General features: G+C 41.6%; 1 protein-coding gene across 3 annotated transcripts in view; it reads right to left on the bottom strand.

The window, feature by feature from the left end:
- The window catches only part of LRRK2 (leucine rich repeat kinase 2), a 325,079-nt gene that overhangs the window by 207,682 nt on the left and 93,193 nt on the right, over positions 1-24,204 (bottom strand). For all 3 annotated transcript variants that reach the window (XM_073573544.1, XM_073573542.1, XM_073573543.1), the window contains exons 16-25: positions 21,240-21,384; positions 20,005-20,144; positions 19,769-19,897; positions 19,083-19,253; positions 18,332-18,611; positions 14,263-14,433; positions 13,217-13,332; positions 3,368-3,431; positions 3,044-3,261; positions 2,253-2,503 (exon numbers count right to left, since the gene is read on the bottom strand). In XM_073573544.1, coding sequence (XP_073429645.1) covers positions 2,253-2,503; positions 3,044-3,261; positions 3,368-3,431; positions 13,217-13,332; positions 14,263-14,433; positions 18,332-18,611; positions 19,083-19,253; positions 19,769-19,897; positions 20,005-20,144; positions 21,240-21,384 — 1,685 coding nt within the window. The remainder of the gene's footprint in view (positions 1-2,252; positions 2,504-3,043; positions 3,262-3,367; positions 3,432-13,216; positions 13,333-14,262; positions 14,434-18,331; positions 18,612-19,082; positions 19,254-19,768; positions 19,898-20,004; positions 20,145-21,239; positions 21,385-24,204) is intronic.

Raw genomic sequence — 24,204 nt, 5'->3', positions numbered from 1 at the left:
ATGGTGCACCAGTCACCTTGTGGGATAAATACTATTATTTCTTGTAAATTCGCTTTGAGCAATTATGCACACAGTGATACAAATATGTTAATTTTTAGGTTTTACATTTTACCATGCATATTTTGTGCTCTTTTTATGTAATACTCTTAGCAGTGTGAAGCTGCTAAAAGGGAAAAACCATCACAAGCAGAGGACTTAAATCAATTCTGTCAGCAGGTTTTTGCTATGTAATTTGAAGACAGCAGGGAATAGAGGCTGAGACACAGAATTCAGGGATGTGTCACTTGTCAAAGTGTGTGCTGTAGTTTACTAACTGTGAAGGGTTTATCTCTAAAGGCCCCGTCACACTAAGCGACTCACCAGCGATCCCGACACCGATATGAAGGTGTCAGTATCGCTGGTAAGTCGCTATGTGATCGCTGGTGAGCTGTCACACAGACAGCTTCACCAGCGATCAGCACAGCGATGCCGAGCGCCCGGCATCGCTGTCCATCCTGTAAAAAATAGTATCAAAATAAAAAATATAGTTATTCTCACCTTCCGACGTCCCGTTCAGCCATCCTGCCTCTCGCCACGCTCCGGTCCCAGTGATCCTTTGCACGAATGACCGCGAGATGTCACGGTCTCGCGGGATAACAAAGTCTCGCGGTCATTCATGCAAAGGATCACTGGGACCGGAGCGTGGAGAGAGGCAGGATAGCTGAACGGGACATCGGAAGGTGAGAATAACTATATTTTTTATTTTTTTTTATTATTTTTTTACACCTGATCGCTGGTCTCCCGCTGTCACACACAGCGATGCGTGCTGGCCAGCGGGAGACCAGCGACCAAAGAAATGTCCAGAGGTTTCTTCCAGCGATCAGCGATACCGGCAGGGGGGCCGCTCGCTGATCGCTGTCACACACAGCGATCTCGCTGGTGAGATCGCTGTTACGTCACAAAAGTTGTGACTCAGCAGCGATCTCGCTACCGAGACTGCTTATTGAGACGGGCCTTAAGAGATTAACTTTGCCAGACTAGTCCGGCAAGAAACCAGCTCACGGTCTATGGACTTTGTACATGGAGAGCCTGGTATGGGCAGGGTTAGCTTTCTCTGCTCTGATTCATTCTAAATCTAAAAGCTCTGATTGTGACTGAACAGCTGCACCCAGTAATCTAAGTGATATATTGTTGAATTCAGCTTCTCTTTACCTGCATCATGATGTTCTTAGATGAGGTAGCAAAAACCTGCTGACCGATACCCTTTAAGACTCTACAGAGTAAGGGGACTGAAGTTTTAATGTCACTGATCTATTACATTGCTGCCATTAGATAGGCGCAAGAGCAATCTGAAAAGGCTTCACATGGCTTCTAAAATAAAACAGATACACACAAGACATATACAAGAGCCACTAGAAATATGAGGATTTGTTTCATGCTGCATAATATATATTGCCATATAATGTAATGAAAAATAGCAAAAGTATTCCAAGAGGGGCAAAATGATTAAAAACACCCACAATTCTAACATTACTTTTTGAGTATTATCTGCTTAGTGCCAATAGGCTAGTAAAAATTATCCAGGTTAGTACAATTATTATATGTTCTTTATATATTTTATTGCTTTTAAAACAATTCCGAACTTAGCATAAAAAACTTTGGGTTTCTGTTTTTTTGGGGGGTTTTTTAAGACTCAAAAATTTTTTTTTTTTCTTTTTTTAAGGACGGAGATTGAGGAGAGCTTGCTATTCCGTAGTGAGCTGTGGTTTTTATGGATACCATTTTTAGGATGAGTTATGACTTTTTAATGTTTTTTATTCCAGTGGGATCACTTGGTTCCTGTACGGCCCTCCATAAAGGAATTTATGATTTGGAGAGGTGGTTGTCTATGAACACATCTCTCAATTATAGTTTATAGGAGTTATGGAAGGCTAGATCATCACAACAACACAATGCTCTTTAATTGAGACACCCACATGCATTTGGAGGATCCCCATTCTACAAATAAGGTGAATGTTGAAAGTTGACCTTTCACATGTTACACATTTTGAGATCTCTCAGATTTAATTCCTTTTTAAGTTTTATTACAGCCATTTGGACTGGTGTGAACTTATCATCAGTGACATTTTGTAAACCTTGCGTTTCACTGCTCATGGGTTATGCCCCGAAACAGAAAAAGTTGAAGCACCCTTGGTCTAGAATAAGAACACATTGCACACACAAAACCGATTAAATCACAGAATTTCTCCACACTACATAGGAAGATAGCTTACCCTTCAAGGATTAATTCTTCTAGTTTTTGTGCAATATTTCCAATACATTTGGGAACTTCTTTCAGCTGATTGTATGACAGGTTAAGATGCTTCAATGTTAGGCATATTGTGTTTGCATGCAAATCTAACAAGGGTCCAATTTCATTTCTCGATATATCAAGGAAGGAGATACTACTCATTTCCAAAATAGCAGTAGGGAAGGTTTTGAAGTTGTTATTGCGCAAATCAAGATAAGCCAAAGATTTGAAAACCTGGATAAAACAACAAATAAAAACATAAAGGCAAAACATAGAGAAATAACTTAGAGGAAATCTATCAGCAAGATTTCACCCCCCCAAAAAATTATTATCTGCATGGTGTTCCTTCCAAGATGACTTTTCAGTAATACCTTTACATGCCCAGTTAATTCCTTCTTACAGAGAAATCAATGTTTGAATTGATATGCAAATGAGCCTGACGAACCATTTGTAGATCTGAAGCCTCTGTCACTTCAGCTCTATTTCCTGACAAAGCACCGCCGCCTCCCGCTTGACTGACGGCCTCTATGCTATGTGACTTCAGATCTACTCATATAGTCTCATTTGCCTATCAATTAAAAAAAAGGTTAAAAAATATAATAAAAGTGGATTTTTACAATTTATCCAATTTATCATTTCTTCTGGAACACAAATGTTCACATACTCATCTCCCCAAAATTTGCAGACACTGAATATGTGACATGGAGTTAGGATTCCTGCAGCAATATACGGTACTTCATCTCATTTTTAGAATTCAAGGAAATCTCAACTTACGTCAAAGAGCGATTTAGGAATAGATGTTAAAGCATTCTGTTGGAGCTCTAATTTCTCAAGACGTTCCAAATGAATGGTCAATTGGGATTTTTTATTTATTAAATCTATGCTTTCCAGATCATTTGCTGACAGGTCTAAGGATCGAATATGTTCTTTTTCAGTCAATGAAGAGGTGCTATCGGTTCGCTTCATGTGCAGTGAAAAAAGTGCTTTACCCACTTAAAGAAAAAAAAATACTATTTTAAAGACATATTAATGAAATCCTTTTAACACTATGATTGCAATAGAGCGCAAATTTTGATGCTGTTAGTCTCATATACTTACAAGGATAATCAATTTGAGGAAAATCTTTTCTTCTACGTAAATTAGGTTCATCCCCAAATCCGCCCTATTGAACAAACAAAAAACTAATAATATTAATAATAAAAAAATTATACATACATATATTTTTTCTATTCTTTAAGACCGAGTTCACAGGTAGCATATGTTTTCTTTTTCAGCTTGAGTTTTGCACCGTACAAGTAACAGTTCCAAGTACCGTAAATAGGACCTTTCAAAATCCCATTGAGACACACAGAATTTGAAACCTGGGAATTTTGTAGCGTTTGTTCCATTTCTTGTCCAAAATGCAGCATGCAATCTCAATTACTAATACAAGAAGGGTTTAGAGTATTATCATGAATATATTTCCCCTAAAATTGGTACTTTATTAATAATAAAAAACCACTAGTGTGGTTATACACCAAAAGAAAACGTGACAAATACACAACAAAAGAAAAAAGTGTTCAAACAGAAAACCCACATTTGGGACAACTAGGAATCCCTGATAATTCTGAGCTTGTACCTGCCTGGCCGCGGAGGTTGGCACCCTAGGGGGGAACGTTGTGGCGCCCCCACTCAAGGATGGCTATCCCTAGGGGCCCTGGTATACCCTGCAGCCACTAATGACACCCTCTACCCGATAGCTGAGGGGACCCCTAATGCTAGACAAAGATATAACTGCTCTAAAGAGGATCCTGTGTCCCACAGAGATTAAAAACAATGGTAGAACACACTTGGCATCTGGTGGTACATATGGGAATTATCCTGCATAAAACTACTCCACATGAGATTTCAATCAGATAATATAATGCATCGATGGAATGTATATATAATAATGATAACGAGATTAATCACCAAATCCATGAAGTTCATTCAGTGATACCCCAGCCTCACAAAAAGATACTAATATACTGATGCAGACGAAGATACACCTTCAACATCATCAGCGGCTTAGTTCACTGGCATCTCATTAATTAGCATATCTTTGATGCCCCGTTACAATCTGGCATAACTAATGGAGCATATACTATTCCCATCCATGAGTAATGTACACAAAATTGCAACAGCGATACTCATCTTGTGTCACCTGCCATCAAATGGTTAACGCCTCAACGCGTTTCGCCTGCTTAGGCTCATCAGGAGGCCAGATAGTGCGATATTATGTGTCCCATACAAGGTGCAATATCAAATGATGCTCAGCTCAACTCCTCTTTTTATAACCGCCGCCATAAGGCGTATATGTTACACCCACTCACGTGACATGGCGTCCCCGCGGTCTCAGGATGCCTCTATTAGACATTACCCCTGAACCACCAATCAGATATCTCAAGACAAGCGGTCTCACCGCGCTCTCCAATGGCTGAGGACGACTCCAACTTCCGGGTTTGTCGTGCAGCGCACACACCGCGCATGCTCCCCTCTCCCCCATTGGGATCAGCGCGTCTCATATCAACCTTACGGCATCCCTGCGGTCTCAGGATGCACTACCAATCAGATACCTCCAGACAAACAGTCCCACCGCGCTCTCCAATGGCTGAGGCCGACTCTAACTTCCGGGTTTGTCATGCAGTACACACACCACACATGCTCCCTTCTCGCCCATTGGAATCAGCGCGTCTCACATTAACGCCGTCAGATGTATATGTTAGGTTTGTAACATTATATCCCCACTCTCATTGTGCCACATATAATTCGTGGCCGTCACATTGAAGTCTCTTATTTAAGTGACCAGAGCGTCCACCCCGGTATTGCTCACACTCAGGACCCCCACAGGAGTATCCAATATTGTACCCATAAGCGCATTTCACACCAGATGCGTGATTGAAAATCACAGTATATAATCGCATCAAAAACTGGCAGTGTGAACATGCGGCCAAGGTTGATAAACCCAAAAATAATACTCAATCTAATAGACACTCTCAATGACTGATGGTGCCGTCAGCAACGATTTGGATTTCTGGATCACGGAGTGAACTACTTATACGATGGACTACTTGCTAGAGATGGGGTGCACCTTACGAAGACTGGTAAGCATGTATTTGGAAGTCGCCTTGCTACACTTGTAAGGAGAGCTTTAAACTAGAACAACATGGGAAGGGAAGCAAAAGACCAGAAAAAGCCATACACCTGACAAATGCTATTGAGAACTCTGCTATTAGAAGTGGAAAGGAAGAACAAAGACGAAAGAATCTAATTAATAAAAATATTGGAGAAAGAGAAACCAATCACAAACTAAAATGTTTCTATACTAATGCACAAAGCATGGGCAACAAACAAGGAGAATTGGAACTACTAACACAGGAAAAGAAATATGATGTCATTGGAATCACTGAAACTTGGTGGGACAATACACATGATTGGAATACAAGACTAGAAGGATACAACTTATTTGCAAGAAACAGACTTGATAAACGAGGAGGGGGTGTCGCATTGTATGTTAGAAACGCGTATATCTGCACAGAGATTGAAGCTTCAGAGACTGGGAGTTCTGTGGAAACTGTTTGGGTAAGAATACAAGGACAGAACAATGGAAAGGACACCATTGTAGGCATTTACTACAGGCCGCCTGTGCAAGCTGAAGCTATGGATGAACTCTTTATGCATCAAATGGCCAAGTTCTCCAAAAAATATGACATAGTTGTCATGGGAGATTTCAACTATCCAGACATTTGTTGGGAATCTCTCTCAGGCAAAACTAACAGGTCAAGGAAATTCTTATCCTCTCTTGCTGACAACTTTATCTTCCAAAAGGTAGGGGAGAAAACAAGGGGAACTGCTACCTTGGATCTAATCCTTATAAACAGGGAGGAAATGGTTGAGGAGGTAAAAGTGGCTGGGACCCTAGGAGGTAGCGACCATGCTATTTTAGAATTTTGGATAACTAGAGGCGGAAGACCTGTGAAGACTCAGACGTCAAGGTTAGATTTCAGAAAGGCAGATTTTAAGGGATTCAGAAAGAGAATTGGAGGGATCCAATGGCTGGATATCCTTAAAGACAAAAATGTCCAGGAAGGATGGGAAATCTTGAAAAATGAAATTCTCAAAGCACAGTTGTTAACAATTCCGAAAAGAGGGAAGAATAGGAAGCAGTTAAGGAAACCAGGATGGATGAACACAGAACTTAAGCACATGCTAAAAAGGAAGAAAAAAATGTTTATAAAATGGAAAGAGGGAGGCATATCTAAAGAAGAATATAATGCTGTCTGCAGAACCTGCAGGGCACAAATCAGATTAGCTAAAGCTGAAAATGAATTGAGGCTTGCAAGAGATGTCAAAAGCAATAATAAAGGATTTTGGGGATATGTCAAAAGTAAAAGAAAAGTCAAAGATGCTATAGGATTTTTACAGGATGAAAATGATGAAATGGTAAGACAGGATGTTGAGAAGGCTGAACTTTTAAATTCCTATTTTGCATCTGTTTTCTCTCAGAAAGGAAATTTAACATCAACTGTTATTCACTGTCCTATTAAGGGAATAGAAGAATCCAGGATATCTATAAACAGAAAGATAGTGAGGAAACACTTAGCTAGCCTAAATGAATTCAAGTCTCCAGGTCCAGATGAATTACACCCCAGAGTACTGAAGGAGATAGCAGAAGAAATTTTTGAACCCCTCTCTATAATCTTTGAAAATTCTTGGAGAACAGGAGAAGTGCCAGAAGACTGGAGAAGAGCAAATGTTGTTCCTATCTTCAAAAAGGGGAAGAAGGTGGACCCAGGTAACTATAGGCCGGTGAGTCTGACTTCTATACCAGGAAAGATCTTTGAACAAATTATTAAACAACATGTATGTCAATACCTGGATAAGAATGAAGTGATTAAACAGAGTCAGCATGGGTTTGTAACTAATAAGTCATGTCAGACTAACTTAATTTCCTTCTATGACGATATCACTGATTGGGTGGATCAAGGAAATGCTGTAGATATAGTATATCTTGACTTCAGCAAAGCATTTGACAAAGTCTCTCATACAATCCTTATAGAAAAAATGATTAAGTATGGAATGGACAAGGCAACTGTTAGGTGGATTCATAACTGGCTTAGTGATCGGACCCAAAGAGTGGTCGTAAATGGCTGCACATCCAGTTGGAAGAATGTCTCAAGTGGGGTACCACAGGGCTCTGTCCTGGGCCCTGTATTGTTCAACATCTTTATCAACGATTTAGATGAAGGCATTGAGGGTAAACTGATTAAATTTGCTGATGACACAAAGCTAAGAGGGATAGCTAATACTAGAGAAGAGAGAGAGAGGATTCAAAAAGATTTAAATAAACTGGAGAAGTGGGCAGCAACAAACAGAATGGTTTTTAACAGGGAGAAATGCAAAGTACTACATCTGGGCAATAAAAATGGAAAAAGCATATATAGAATGGGAGGAATAGGGCTAAGTGACAGCACATGTGAAAAAGACTTGGGTATACTAATAGATCACAGACTGAATATGAGTCAACAGTGTGATGCAGCAGCAAAAAAGGCAAATGCAATTCTAGGATGTATTAACAGAAGCATACAGTCTAGATCACGTGAAGTCATTATTTCCCTCTACTCCTCTTTGGTCAGACCTCATCTGGAATATTGTGTCCAGTTTTGGGCACCACATTTTAAAAAAGACATCAACAAACTGGAGCAAGTTCAGAAAAGAGCGACCAGAATGGTGACCGGTCTGCAAACCCTGTCTTATGAGGAAAGGTTGCAGGATTTGGGAATGTTTAGTTTGCAAAAGAGAAGACTGAGAGGAGACTTAATAGCTGTCTACAAATATCTAAAGGGCTGTCACATTGTAGAAGGATCAACTTTATTCTCATTTGCACAAGGAAAGACTAGAAGCAATGGGATGAAACTGAATGGGAGGAGACACAGATTAGATATTAGAAAAAACTTTTTGACAGTTAGAGTGATCAATGAGTGGAACAGGCTGCCACGAGAAGTGGTGAGTTCTCCTTCAATGGAAGTCTTCAAACAGAGGCTGGACAGACATCTGACTGGGATGATTTAGCGAATCCTGCTTTGAGCAGGGGGTTGGACCAGATGGCCCAGGAGGTCCCTTCCAACTCTACGATTCTATGATTCTATGATTCTATGACTGTAATTAGTGGGGATACCATGGGGTATAATGAAAATTATTAAATACAGGCAAACGGTAAAGAGGAGGATAATACATATAATATTCCATGACAATACATGGGACTCCCAAATTTTTCCGGGAGCCCAATACAAAACCTAGAAGGCCAAGGGGGCCGAGGGGGTTAAATGAACAACTTTCATTTGCCTGTTTCTTATGAGCCACAACTGATTATAGTGACCCTTTTCAAGTATATTGGCCTTCTAGGTTTTGTATTGGGCTCCCGGAAAAATTTGGGAGTCCCATGTATTGTCATGGAATATTATATGTATTATCCTCCTCTTTACCGTTTGCCTGTATTTAATAATTTTCATTATACCCCATGGTATCCCCACTAATTACAGTCCTTGAGAGTGTCTATTAGATTGAGTATTATTTTTAGGTTTATCAACCTTGGCCGCATGTTCACACTGCCAGTTTTTGATGCGATTATATACTGTGATTTTCAATCACGCATCTGGTGTGAAATGCGCTTATGGGTACAATATTGGATACTCCTGTGGGGGTCCTGAGTGTGAGCAATACCGGAGTGGACGCTCTGGTCACTTAAATGAGAGACTTCAATGTGACGGCCACGAATTATATGTGGCACAATGAGAGTGGGGATATAATGTTACAAACCTAACATATACATCTGACGGCGTTAATGTGAGACGCGCTGATTCCAATGGGCGAGAAGGGAGCATGTGTGGTGTGTGTACTGCATGACAAACCCGGAAGTTAGAGTCGGCCTCAGCCATTGGAGAGCGCGGTGGGACTGTTTGTCTGGAGGTATCTGATTGGTAGTGCATCCTGAGACTGCGGGGATGCCGTAAGGTTGATATGAGACGCGCTGATCCCAATGGGGGAGAGGGGAGCATGCGCGGTGTGTGCGCTGCACGACAAACCCGGAAATTGGAGTCGTCCTCAGCCATTGGAGAGCGCGGTGAGACCGCTTGTCTTGAGATATCTGATTGGTGGTTCAGGGGTAATGTCTAATAGAGGCATCCTGAGACCGCGGGGACGCCATGTCACGTGAGTGGGTGTAACATATACGCCTTATGGCGGCGGTTATAAAAAGAGGAGTTCAGCTGAGCATCATTTGATATTGCACCTTGTATGGGACACATAATATCGCACTATCTGGCCTCCTGATGAGCCTAAGCAGGCGAAACGCGTTGAGGCGTTAACCATTTGATGGCAGGTGACACAAGATGAGTATCGCTGTTGCAATTTTGTGTACATTGCTCATGGATGGGAATAGTATATGCTCCATTAGTTATGCCAGATTGTAACGGGGCATCAAAGATATGCTAATTAATGAGATGCCAGTGAACTAAGCCGCTGATGATGTTGAAGGTGTATCTCCGTCTGCATCAGTATATTAGTATCTTTTTGTGAGGCTGGGGTATCACTGAATGAACTTCATGGATTTGGTGATTAATCTCGTTATCATTATTATATATACATTCCATCGATGCATTATATTATCTGATTGAAACCTCATGTGGAGTAGTTTTATGCAGGATAATTCCCATATGTACCACCAGATGCCAAGTGTGTTCTACCATTGTTTTTAATCTCTGTGGGACACAGGATCCTCTTTAGAGCAGTTATATCTTTGTCTAGCATTAGGGGTCCCCTCAGCTATCGGGTAGAGGGTGTCATTAGTGGCTGCAGGGTATACCAGGGCCCCTAGGGATAGCCATCGTTGAGCGGGGGCGCCACAACGTTCCCCCCTAGGGTGCCAACCTCCGCGGCCAGGCAGGTACAAGCTCAGAATTATCAGGGATTCCTAGTTGTCCCAAATGTGGGTTTTCTGTTTGAACACTTTTTTCTTTTGTTGTGTATTTGTCACGTTTTCTTTTGGTGTATAACCACACTAGTGGTTTTTTATTATTAATAAAGTACCAATTTTAGGGGATATATATTCATGATAATACCAAAACGAAGCATGGCCACACTATCGCGCTGATGAAAAAACATGCAGCGCTAAAAACAAAAGCCCAAATTTATGACTGGATTTTAAATTGATGCATCTAACTTATGGCGGTCAGAATGACCCTATTTTATATCCTAGTCAGAGTTAAAACCTATTGCTTGGCATGACACTTCTGCAACCAGGGGCATCCCGTACTTGGGAGGAAGAAAAAAAAATGGAGCAAAATTGTCAATGTCGGTCATAAAATAAAAACAAGTGCTGTGTTAAGCATTTAGACGGGACTACATTCAGGCCATTGACATGGAAATCTGTGATTGCTAGGGGGACTAAACAAATAAGTGAAAGTTAATAATCTATATAACAGAAAATATGAATTATTGCCTGTCACCAGCTTTTGTGTGTCTCCTGCCCAGTCCCCATCTGCACTTTCCCCTATAATAAACATTGTGGTACACAGATATTTTTCGTCCATTTACAACTATCTGTTCACTTCTGCATTGGAGATTCAGTCTCAAATCAGTCATTTAAACCAAACAATATTTGTCTGGTACAACAACACACAAAGACGGAAACGTGACTGACTACATTACAGGAAATTGAGTCCCTCGGGAATAGCAGATGTCTATAATAAGACGGATCCGGCACTACTATAGTTTGTGCTGTTCTGCTCCTATTATAGAACAGAACAATGCATAGAAGATCGCCAATGTGAACAGGAGAACCCTCTTTCTCGGTATAAATAGCAGAATTTGACTTGGTGAATAAGCCGCAGTCACTGCTGTTATTATGGGGGTGGGGCACTGCCAGGCTTTGTTGAAGTCAATGCAATTATCGGTGGGTTGCAGTGGTCTTCAATCACTTTTTATGTGACATTTCAAAAGATCTACCTGTCATTTTTACTATAGAGAGTGGGGTTGGAGAGCATTCACCGCTCTTACTAAACATGGTGAACACGTGTGCAAGGCTGTCCATGTACAAGGTGAATGTGTGCATGAGAGATGATGTATGTAGGAGAGCATCCATGTATATTTTAAGAATTTATGTGTACATCACTGTATGTAGTGAGTACACTGCATGGGACAGCCACAGCTGCAATCAAAATTATTCAACCCCCTTTGCAAACTAGGTTTATTATAAGTGCTTAGCGAGTATACTCGTTGCTCGGGTTTACCTGAGCATGCTCGGGCGTCCTCTGAGTATTTTGGCGTGCTCGGAGGTTTACTTTTCGTCACCGCAGCTGTATGATTTGCGGCTGCTAGACAGCCTGAATACATGTGGGAATTCCCTAACAAACAGGCATTCCTCACATGTATTCAGGCTGCCCAGCAGCCACAAATTATGCAGCTGTCTTGACAAACTAAATCTCCGAGCACGCTAAAATACTGGAAGGTCACCCGAGCATGGTCGGAAAAACCCGAGCAACGGATATACTCACTCATAACTTTATTATCAAAACTAGCAAACCTTTTGCTTTCACAATGAACCAACAATAACGTCAGCACCACTAATATATTAGGTGGTTTTTCAAAATTCATCACAAAATGCATCTTTTTAACAGCAAAATCTCAAGAATATTCAATCCATTAATATCAAGCGTCTTTAGGGTATGTGCACACTTTGCGGTTTCTGCTGCGTTTCCGCAGCGTTTTTGGCTCTGCAGAAACGCAGCAGATTTTGCTGCGTTGTACAGTACCTTTATTTCCTATGGAAATCAAAAAAAGCTGTGCACATGCTGCATTTTTTTCCGCGCGGTTTTGCTGCGGTTTACAATCCGCAGCATGTCAATTGTTTGGTGCAGAAACGCTGCGGTTTTACACCTCATCCATTATGAGGTGTAAAACCGCAGGGCAAAACCGCAGAAAAAACGCAGATAATCCGCAGATAAACCGCAGAAAAACCGCAGCACTTTGTCCTGCGGATTTCCTGCGGTTTTCTCTACAAAATCCGCAGAGACAAAAAACTATGTGTGCACATACCCTTAAGGTGTCCATTGGCTGTGACGACTTGTGCAAACATGTTGCATAGACAGACACCAGCTTCTGGCAGTCTCAGGGCTGCGGCCTTAGGCAAACATTAAAAGTGGGTGTCAGATATTAACAGATTACACCATCACACAGAAATATTTTGGGTATATTTTACAGCACAAAACAAGACCAAAAGTGACTAAGAACGTATTGTTTATTTGTTCTTAAAGACTTTTTGGAGAACAATGTTGCTAGTGTCATTTACCTTTATCCTAGACAATACATGGAGCAGCAATCCTAGAGAAAGTCTGAAGATTAAGGAATAGGCCACTTCATTGTTATTTTAACAACTCTGTTTGGGATATGATTTTGTAGCTCCTACGGACATATAAGTATTATAGGTTCTCCTTGTTAGCGTTGCTAATCCTCAGACTGGTCAACACTATTTATCCTTAAAATGACAGAGTAGGAGCATTTGACCTGACCTTTCCTCCACCCTCCTCCAATCAAAAAACATATCACGCGTGAAGGTGAATTTCAGTTGTAGTAGGCCGATGGACAGGTCTTGGTCACCCGCTCTTCCAGCAGCCATTTTATGGACAGAAGTGCATTCTGTGAGGAAAGCTATGCTAATATGGGCAGGGAGAGAACCTGTCATATTTATATATTAGTAAGTGCCACAAAATCATGTCTCCAAAAAATTTGTAAAAATAAAGATAAAATGGATAATCCCTTGAAGTGTAACCATGTCTTATCGGGAGATCAGGGAGAAATAGGTATCTAAAGACAAGAAATCAGTCTGAAAGTCAACGTTAGCATGCCTTAACACCAAGTAACACATCATACCAAGGAGTTAGTCTGCCTCTGATCTGATGTCACATGATTCAGCTTTGAGTTTTCCTTATGAATATCAAGGCTGACAAATGAGTGCGGTTTTTTCACAGGATGTGTTCCTTCACTGCCTTTAAACATAAAATAAGAAGTAATGATTTAAATGAGGAGTAACAAGTAAAGGTTATCTTGGGCTCCTTTCACATTGCGTTTTTGCCCACGTTCGTTGGTCCTGTCGGGGATTGGTACACAACAGAGGACAAGTTGCCTGCCGGCACCATTATAGTCAATGACCTCGTTGGCGCATACGCCCGAATCCCGTTTTGTGGGAGGGGGTTTTGGGCGCAAGCCCCTGCCGGCCAAACAAAAGTGGGCAAAAACGCAATTTGAAAGAAGTCTTAGAACAAGTAGAGCTACAAATACTTTTCACTAACCCTTTATCATTTGAAAAAGACTTGAAGACAGCCTAGCACCATACATATAGTATACCAACCTATACAGTAGAACGTGATACTCTGACACTAAGTTAAAGAGGCCCCTGTGCCAGTCAGTCCACACCATACACAGGCTATGTTAGGCTATATTCATATAGTCAATGGTGTCCTTTGCATCCCTGACGTAACAGATTCATCCTCTGCATGACTTCCCCATTTCCCTGTTTTTTCAGCCCTTTTTTCACTAGGGAATTCTCAGGCAATTATAAATACTGTAGTAGCCAAAGTGATAATGCAATTACTTTTTTGGGAAAGACAGTACATTCCCTTAAAGGTCCTCTCAGGTCCATTTAAATTTTTAGTATATACTTGACTTACCCATAAATTAAAATAAATAATAAATATTATAGGAAAACCCCTTATGGGTAAGAGGAAACACAATACCCATTTGTCAATTTACTCATAAATTTCCAGGAAAAATAAAATAACAGAGGAACGACAGCGCAGAGCATATAAAAAGATGTTCTGTATCTGTTACGTTACATAAGAGATATTTCCTAATACACAGGTTTTCAAGAAAATTACCCAAGACACAAAATCAAAATGCACTTGTCGAAAGTACATTACCTTCACTATCTATGTCATCATTGTTAGCAAATACATCATCAAAACCATCATGTGAGAAGGAATCATCTTTATCAAGCAAGTCATGCACAGAACTTAAATCTCCTGAAGATCTGCAGCCATGGTGTTTGCTTTGGTAACGAAACACCATTCTTGCCAAAATGGGCCCAGAGTCTGAAAGAAAAGTGAAAGTTACATATAACCAATACAGAACGCAGTAACAAAGTAGCATAGCCTTATTATAGTAATTTTAAGAAAATCTTCCAAAAATGTACGCATACTAGAGAGAATACTAGAGAGAGACAGATATTCATACCCACTGTGAGCCCCATGGCTCTGGTGGCATATTTGGTACTCTGCAGAGTGTGTAGTTTATTTTCTCAAAACGGTAAATCACCCTAGTTCTGTTCGAGTAACATATTAAACCTCAACATTGCTATTGTCAAAGTAAGGGGCAGAGTAAATGCATTAAAATGGAATTTAAAAGATGATGACTTTCAAAATAGAGTATGTCCAAGTAAATGCCAAAAGTTTGGGGGTCTTTTGGTGGATAGTCTTCTAACCCTCGACCCTTAGGTATCACAGTAATTTAATTTGGTTTTTGTTGTGTTTTTTTTTTCCTACTATATGTATTCTGTTGTTCCATTCCTGTTTGTAGTGATGGAGACCTAGTACCAGCGTTCCTTTCACGTTTTGCTTGGGTCTCTGAATCAGTCCAGATGTATTTTTTAGCCCATATATTAATCTCCTCCATGTATACAGTATGTTCTCCCAGACTGTAGCAATGTGACTTCTTTTTTTCTTGTATATATGACCAATTGTTTGACCAGTGTGACAGGGTCAATGGTATATGAGAGGAGAGATGTGTCACGAAGATTGCTTTCTTCTGTGATCTAGAAACTAAGGTTTATGCTGTTCCATAATAAACCAGCAGGTATTCTTTCAGAAGAAGCGTTTCTGTATCTACCTTTGGAAGCAGCTGAGTCAACCCCTCTCATTAGATAACAGTTTTGACCTGTTTTACTGCTGTTTTCTCTATCGCTTCATTGGAGGACATAGGAAACCACGAGTGTATGCTGCTGCCACTAGGAGGCTGACAATATGCACAAAAATTAGCTCCTCCCCCACAGTGTACACCCCACAGACTTTCACTAGATTAATCAGTTTTAGCTTATTGTCAGTAGGAGGTGGACACAGGTCTTTTACTAGACCCACATCTACCTCAGTTTTCAGTGTTTTTTTTCCTGTAACATCTCCCTTTTTTATTTTTTAAATGGATCTTCTGCTTTACCTCTGGAGGGATAAAGTGTGAACAGTCCCACTGAACTCCCACATAGAGACTATGAGTACGGTGTATACTGCCACCCCGTATCCTCATACGTCTATCCGGCAGGACCCCAACCCCTAACACATGAAAAATGTTTAGGTGATCCAAACTTTGGTCCTGGCCCTCATCTCCTACCCACTCACCCACTAGAGCCTGTCATTTTCAGGAGGCTTGGGCATCCTTCAATCCAAGAGGCTCAGAAGTCTATCGATGGTCTTCTATAGAGAGGTACTGTCCGCCTCCATCCTGGTCAGGTCAGGGTTAATTTTATTTCACCTCTCTTTGGTTCTGGGGTGGCTATTTAATGTTGGCAGTTCCTGTATTTGGTGTCTGTGATATTTCCGTATACTCGGCTTGTGGTGGCTGACCCAGGTTTACTCGTCCATAAACATTGTGCCTCTGTGCTTGTGTGCATTGCTGTGTATGACCCTGTTTGTCCCCTGACTTTTCCTCTGCATCCTGTTTTGTACTGCCCTGTCCCTCCTGGTTATCTGACCCCTTGGCTTGTCTTCGTTTACCCTTTGTCTTATTCCTAGGTACTACATTCTTGTCTGGCTTTTGACCCTCGGCTCGCATTGACCACGTTTACTGTCTGTGCACTGAACTCTTGCTCAGTTTCATTCCCTGTACTCATGCACGGTGACTCCGCCCTCTCGTCACGTGACTGCTTGGTGCCAGGTCCTGTGCTCACTGCTTAGTATCAGGTCCTTGCACACTGCGTACCTTGTTCCTGCACTCCCTGCGCTTGTTGACGTGCCCCCTGATAGCGCACCCTAAGCAGCGCCAGTGACACCATTGGTGTCATCACAGGCACATGTCGTTTTCTCTCCCTCTCAGGTTCCTGTCCAGATGTGTTGAGGAGAAGGTTAAGGTAAGTTATCCCCGGCGTGGACAATTGGGCCGCCAACTTTCTCAGCCACGAGGGTCTCGCGGCGGGAGAGTGGTCTTTACATCAGGAAGTCTTCCATCAGATATGCCTTAGATGGGGCACTCCGGATGTAGGCCTCATGGCATCCTGAACAGGAAGGTTCCACGGTTAGTTTCCAGGTCCCGCGATCCTCGCACGTGGGCACCAAAGCTCTGGCAATACCCTGGTCACAGTTTGACCTTCCCTATCTGTTTTCTCTGCTCCCTCTTCTTCCCAGGCTGCTGAAGAAGATCAAGGCGGAAGGGGCGTCGGTCATTCTGATAGCACCAGATTGGCCCAGGAGGTCTTGGTTCGCAGAGATCGTCAATCTTCTTGCGGACGCCCCCTGGAGGCTCCCAGACAGACCGGATCTTCTGTCCCAAGGACCGATCTGCCAACAGAATTCTCGGTCGCTTACTTTAACGGCGAGGCTGTTGAAATCACGGTTCTAAAAGCCACCGGGTTTTCAGATCAGTTGATTCAGACCATGATCCAGGCTAGAAAGCCATCATCTTCCCGGGTCTATTATGGGATGCGGAAAGTCTATTTCAGCTGGATCACATCCCAGCTATGTCTTTTGGTCTCCCTTCCATTCTGGCATTTCTCCAGGCGGGACTTGACGCTGGCCTTGCTCTTAGTTTCTTTTTCAAAAAACATATCCTGCAGTACTCTGGTCAGGACCTTTCTTCAAGGGGTAGCGCATGCCACGCCCCCATATCGGACACCAGTGTACCCTGGGACCTCAATCTAGTCCTGGAGGCACTAAGGAGGTCTCTCTTTCCATTCTGTCTTGGAAGGTGGTGTTTCTTGTGGCCATCACCTCCATTAGGCGCGTGTAGGAATTGGCTGCTCTCTCCTGTCGTCCCCGTTTCCAGATTCTTCACCAGGACAAGGTGGTTTTGCAACCTCTACCTTTTTCCTTTCCAAGATGGTGTCCGCCTTTCACCTAAACAAGGAACCTGTCCTCCCTTCCTTTTGCCCGGCTCTGACTCATCCTCTGGAGCGTTCACTGAACAGGTTAGACCAAGTCAGGGCGGTGGGGTCTATCTGGCTAAGACTGCCCCCTTTAGGACGATCTTTTAGTCATTCCTGAGCGGACGCATAGAGGCCTTAAGGCCTCCAAGGCTATGATTGCTCGTTTGCCAAATTTTATAGGGTCCATACCTAGGTTTAGGCGGACGCCAGCAGCCTAGATAGAAGGGTATTGCATGCAGCAGTTATAGGTTTTCAGACCTGAATGGAGTTTATGGAGTTTCTGCTGTTCCCACTCCAGGGTCTATTTTGGGACATCACATGGTTTCATGTGTCCCCCAATGAAGCGATAGAGAAAAGATGATTTTTAGTTACTCACTGTAAAATGTTTCTTGGAACCTTCATTGGGGGGGACACAGCACCCTCCCATATTTAAACAGCTCTGATTACTGTGTTATATTGTTACAGTTTAAGTTGTGTTTGTTTCTTTTACATGGTGGGGTGTGCAGTGAGGAGGAGGAGCTAATTTTTTTGTGTATAGTGTCAGCCTTCTAGTGGCAACAGCATACACCCGTGGTTTCCTGTGTACCCCAATGAAGACTCAGAGAAACAGATTTTACTGTGAGTAACCAAAAATCCTGTTTTTGTCGTCATCTTAAATTGACTAATTAAAAAAATGGAATTTCAAAATTTGTTTCTTGCTTTAGATTCTGTATTGGTTGATCACAGATTGTTTTCTGGCCAAGAGTTGTAGGTGATGTTTTGCTTCAGTGGAGGAAATGTGAAATGTGAACAGTGTGCTCTGGTAATGAAAGCAGCCTCATTAGTATAAAAACAACATAAAAACATGCAAGCAAAAAACATACCTTGGTTAGCTTCGAGATCTGCTGAAGGATTTTTAAGTGCATTTTGTTTTTCTGAGAACAGAGGATTAAGCCATGAAGGTTGGATCTTTCCCATATGAAAACCTCCCAGGCAAATACTGTTATTAGCAGCATCTAAGCCAAGTTTTTTCAGCAGCAAGCTGATAACCTCATTATTGCCATTTTTAATGCTCGCTTCAAGAGCCTTCCGTGAATCTTGTTCATGAACTCCATGATTTAACAAAAGCTCCACCAACTTAGCATTTGTTCCCTTCTCACAAACCTAAAAATATAAAAGTAAACTGAAGTGTGACACCTTCAAAAGTGAAGTTGGCTGCCTGTAACCTTGAACCATTGGTGATAAGCTATATTCATATACTTCAATTATGCATGTTAAGTGTATGAAGCAGGCTGTAATCTGATGTTAACAGATTAAACCTTTAGATATCCTGGTCAACAATGACAACAACATCTAAGCCGTTTGACAAAGGAGGGTAAGGGTACCGTTACACTTAAAGATGCACCAGCGATCCCGACAACGATATGACCTTGTCAGGATCACTGGTGCATCGCTACATGATCGCTGGTGAGCTGCCAAACAGGCAGCTTCACCAGCGATCAGCACCAGTGAGGAAGCTGGTATCTAAGGTAAATATTGGGTTACTAAGCGGCGCGCGTCACTTAGTTACCCAATGTGTACCTTAGAAAATTTTACAAAAACAACCCATAACATAGAGACTAAATTGCAGTGTACCTGAAAAATTAAAGGTGTGGGCTTGGTTATCTTATTGATATCTGCTCCAAGCAATAGTAAAGCTTCCACAATGACCAAATGATCTTCTGCACAGGCTTTCACAAGCAATCTGTTCTTTAAATCGTCTTCCAAGGTCATTTCAGCAAAACAGCGATAACATAAAATCTGAAACTACACAGACAGCGATCGTATGAAGAATGCAGAGAAAAAGAAAAAAAATTTTTTACTTCATATATAGCAATAGGTCACAGGTTTTTTAAATGTCTATGCTAAAGTATTTAATTTCTCAACCTTGTCATCATTTCAATGTATCAAAAGGTTTTTTTTTTCACTAAACCTTATGGAGAATAAAACTAAGACCATGTAGTTCTAAAATGAAAAACAAACATATTCATCTACTGGACTCCTGTCACTTCTATGTAGTGCTGCCAGTGACTGCAAAAAGGAGACGCAATGCAGTGTTCACTTGATTCCCCTCCCCACACCTCCACCAAAAAAGGAGTAAGGAGACCACTGGGGGTTGATGGCAAAATTATGACAGGGGGTCAGTAAATACGTTTATGTTCTCTTTTTAATTCCAGCACAATCGTTGGATAATTTCTAAACTAATAAAATCTAATGGCCATCCCGTTAAGATTATTTCCTTTGATGGAAAATTTAACAAAAAAACAGAAATCTTGGATTACCTTCTGATCCCGTTTGTTTGCCAAGCACATAGACATTTGATAAAAAAGTACAGTGTCAAAATCCTGTAGCTCTAAAAGCTTTGCAAAACTGTATGAAAGATTTATAAGTGTTAGGGCAGCCCGAAATCCCTGCAAGTGCAAAAAAATACAAAGAAAGAAAAATTACAGCTGAGGATTCAACCCATTTTATTTACGGAGTAATGAACAATACTAATAACTACTGAAACACTGCTGACCTCTTCTTGTATCCTGGCAGCATCCTTATACCTCTGTAATGTACAAACCAAATGACTTGATAATAAGTGCATTGTTTCAATGCATAAGTTTTTTCTTGATATTAGAAAAGACAAGAGAGAGATACCAAAGTATTGAATTTCTGAAAAACGAGCAAAAATAAGTTTAAGAAACCATTTCTGATGCGTCACTCAAGAATCAACAAGGTTCATAAAACAAAATAAAAGATAGTGAGCAGGTGAATAATAGAATATATACACAGTACAGATGTGTCCTTCCTTCTTGTTTCTCTTGGCTTGACATATCCAGAGATAAAAAGCAAAATACAACCCAGTTTTAAAAAAATAAATAAAATAAAAAAACATGATTTCTCTATACTATATCTATACTGATATATACACTATATATACACTTATGACCATGTGCTCTTTCAGTTTTTCTTTTTTAATAAATTTGCGAAAAATTTCTACATTTCTATTTTTTTTCCTGTCAAGAAGTGCAGAGTGTACATTAATGAGAAAAAAAATGAACTTTTTTGAATTTACCAAATGGCTGCAATGAAACAGAATGAAAAATGTAAAGGGGTCTGAATACTTTCCGTACCGACTGTATATAAGATTCATTATGTAAACTAGGGGGCAGGTCACTGAGGGTCTCTTTCAAAGCACCATGCCGGCATTTTGATCCAGTGCTGGAGTGGTGCATCTAATCTACGGTCCCTGACCATAGTCTTATTGTTACCCGCCGCCATCATCTTTTCTCGGTGCCGTCGACATTCAGCTATCTTGAGACCATAACTTCTGACTGATCGGATATCAGAGATAGCAGTCACAAGCTCTAAATGCAAGTTTACAGGAGCCAGAACAAGGCCCTCATACACTTGTATTGAAAAATGACCTCCAGCTCACTCCAGAAAGCACTAGGGCGGTATGGCAAGTCACAAAACTGCTGGAGACCAAAGGGTGTGGCAGCAATAGGAGGCAAAGACGGCAGCTGATAAGTATGAGGCTAGTGGTAGAGACCTTAGATTAGAATCATCACTCCAGTTCTGCAAACAAAAATGCTGGAGTGGTGCTTTATTCCCTTCACCCCAAATTAAATTTCAGAGTTAAATTAGCATTCAACCTAATTGTGAAGCAAAAAACGTGATCAAATCTGAGCCAGGAGGTAATTCATATAACCATCAGGTAGCCTTCATGACCTAATTTCCACAGTAACATTTTATTACATGCATCACCTTCATTTCCAGGATACATCTGGATACTGTGTAAAATTGTATCGAAAGCTCCCTGCTCTGACAGCAACTCCAAAGACCCCGAACATTCGGACAGACAACGCACTACTTTCAGCCCACATTCTTGTATTCCCGGATTAGAAATAAACTACAAAAACAAAAGGATGGATAAAGTTACACTGGGAAAGGACTACTGGCTAATGATAAATCGACATACAAAATCGGAAGCAACGGGTAATAATGTGAAGCAACAAAAAACAAGTGAATTTATATTATATTATAATATATATATATATATATATATATATACACACATGCAAATGGAGATTCAGTGGCGCTTGTGTACGAGTGTAATTCCAGCAGCAAACACTAAGACACCTGTCACAAGGGTGTCAAAGAAATAAGGTAAAATAACTAATAACATTAGTGTGCGCTTGGAACACTCAAAGAAGAGGGAAATCTAAATTGGGTGGTTATAGAGAAAAAAAAAAAAAAAAAAACCTCTTATAAGTGCTCTTTATGTAGCTGGATAATAGCGAGAAAATAGCAATTAGTAAGAGTCAATTGTAAGACCTCAGAAGAAGTGCTTAAGGGAAAAAGGGAAAAAGAATATATATAGATGCTGGTGGCAATCTTAGTTCCAACCTGAACAATCACAAACTAAAAAGGCATGAGTGAGGGTAAAAACCTGAAATCACTGAACAGGTTATATACTGCAGGGTAATTCTCCCTGATAGTAGCTTAAAAAAAAAAAAAAGCCAAAGTCAAATTGCAGCCTGTGAACGGCTGTGCAGAGTAGCCGCAATAGTAAATGCACAAGTCAGAGAGCGGTACCTGTAAAGATAATGCGATGCGAAGTCCTCACTCCAGTAAGCGGTGCAAGTTAAAATAGCGCTTTTTGCTCCAGCGCTTGGAAAAGGAGGGGGGGTTTGCACACTGGGGTATAGACGAGTTACAGGGCCTGCCCCGGCCGGTGGCAGCCTCCTGTCAGTGTACCTCCAGCTGTGGAGCAGACGTGAGCGGCCTCTCGTGCTCCCGGCGTCTGTGAGCTGCTCCAGGTATACAGGACCTTCGTGATGTGAGTCAGCACATGACCACGTCAGTTTCACTTGCTGGTGGTTGCGACGGGGACCAATGGACTTTCCAACATGTTTCAAAGACTAACTGTCTTCTTCCTCAGGGATCTGACTTGTGCATTTACTATTGCGGCTACTCTGCACAGCCGTTCACAGGCTGCAATTTGACTTTGACTTATTTTTTTTTTTTTTAATAAGCTACTATCAGGGAGAATTACCCTGCAGTATATAACCTGTTCAGTGATTTCAGGTTTTTACCCTCACTCATGCCTTTTTAGTTTGTGATTGTTCAGGTTGGAACTAAGATTGCCATCAGCATCTATATATATTCTTTTTCCCTTAAGCACTTCTTCTGAGGTCTTACAATTGACTATTACTAATTGCTATTTTCTCGCTATTATCCAGCTACATAAAGAGCACTTATAAGAGGTTTTTTTTTTTTTTTTTCTATAACCACCCAATTTAGATTTCCCTCTTGTTTGAGTGTTCCAAGCGCACACTAATATTATTAGTTATATACAGTATATATATATATATATATATATATATATATATATATATACACACATACATATATACACTGTATATATACTGTATATATTGTGAGGTAGCGCTGTCATCTAAGTAGGGGATTCCCGCTAGGCAGAGAACAAAACCAGCTCCGGCACGGATTTTCCAACAAATCATAACAGTCCTTGCGGTTTATTCACCATCATAAACCATAGAAGCAACATAACGTCATAACATCTGCATAGCGTCCATTATAGTGCTTCACTCTGGTTATCAGTGTCCAGTGCGCAGGCTCTCTTAGCCTCACAATTATATCTCACCCACGTCAGGGCTCCTCATGCGGCTTCAGCATCCCTCACACGTTCATTCCCTCCAGGGAACTCTCAGGCACACATCGCCATTGCTCACAGCGTCCATACGTGCTGTCAGGCAGGAAGTTCCAACTCTGCAGGACCTTCCACACTGGACCAACCAGGTCCCAGCATTCACCACATGTGACCTACCCTGGCCACATTTTATGGTCTATAGCCACGCCCACCGGGTCACGCGACTGACCTCATCACAGGTCCTTCAGGCATTTTCACACTCTTTACAACCGTGCTTCAAACACACCCTAGGTGGGTTTGTAGGTAACCAGACCCCCCCAACTCTCTAGTTACTTGAAGACTTCTCCCTTATACTTTGAAACAATACCTCAGCAATATTATTGCTGATCAATACGCATACCTAAGTCACCATCTCAAGGCCACCCACCTTGAGATACATAACCATCCTTCAGGATTCTGCCACTCATCCGTTCTCTTGGGACATCCACACAGCACCCCCTAGTGGTTACCACATCACATACCTCGCCCCTCTGTTCAAACTTGTGGGGTTGAACACACAACATTACATCAGGCTCTCGAGACCGGGCACACATCACACCTTGCCCCACAGGTCGAGAGAACGTTTTCCCTTTGTCATACGGCCTCCTCTCCATGTTAGGCCTTCCCCGCCCCCAGCGGTCAGAATATCGGTCCTGATCTTTGACCCTCCAGTTACAGTCTGTCTGCATCATCATACACTGTCTAGTCACCACCTTCCTCTCTGTTTGTTCCGTTCCCCGACCAGCTCCCCAGGTTGGTACAGTCATCAGTCTTAGTTGGGCCTACTGTCTGGTCCGAGTCTGACCTATTCAGGGTCTCACAGGAACTCATGTCTCTCAGCCTCGTATGGCCCGTCGAACTGCCACTTGCTGACACTCTTCGGCCATCTTCCCTGTCACTTCTTGGCGGAACTCCTCGGGTCCTTACATCTTGTTGGGTTGCAGGCGGCCGCCACCTGGTATTCCATACTTCTTTATTAATTCGCCGGCAGTCCTGCCTCAACTGCTCAATCTCTTG

The sequence above is a fragment of the Dendrobates tinctorius genome, unplaced genomic scaffold (assembly GCF_039654945.1).
Source record: "Dendrobates tinctorius isolate UK_male_01 unplaced genomic scaffold, ASM3965494v1 ptg000035l, whole genome shotgun sequence".
Taxonomy (NCBI): Eukaryota; Metazoa; Chordata; class Amphibia; order Anura; family Dendrobatidae; genus Dendrobates; species Dendrobates tinctorius.
This window is presented reverse-complemented; position numbering and strand designations above follow the sequence as displayed.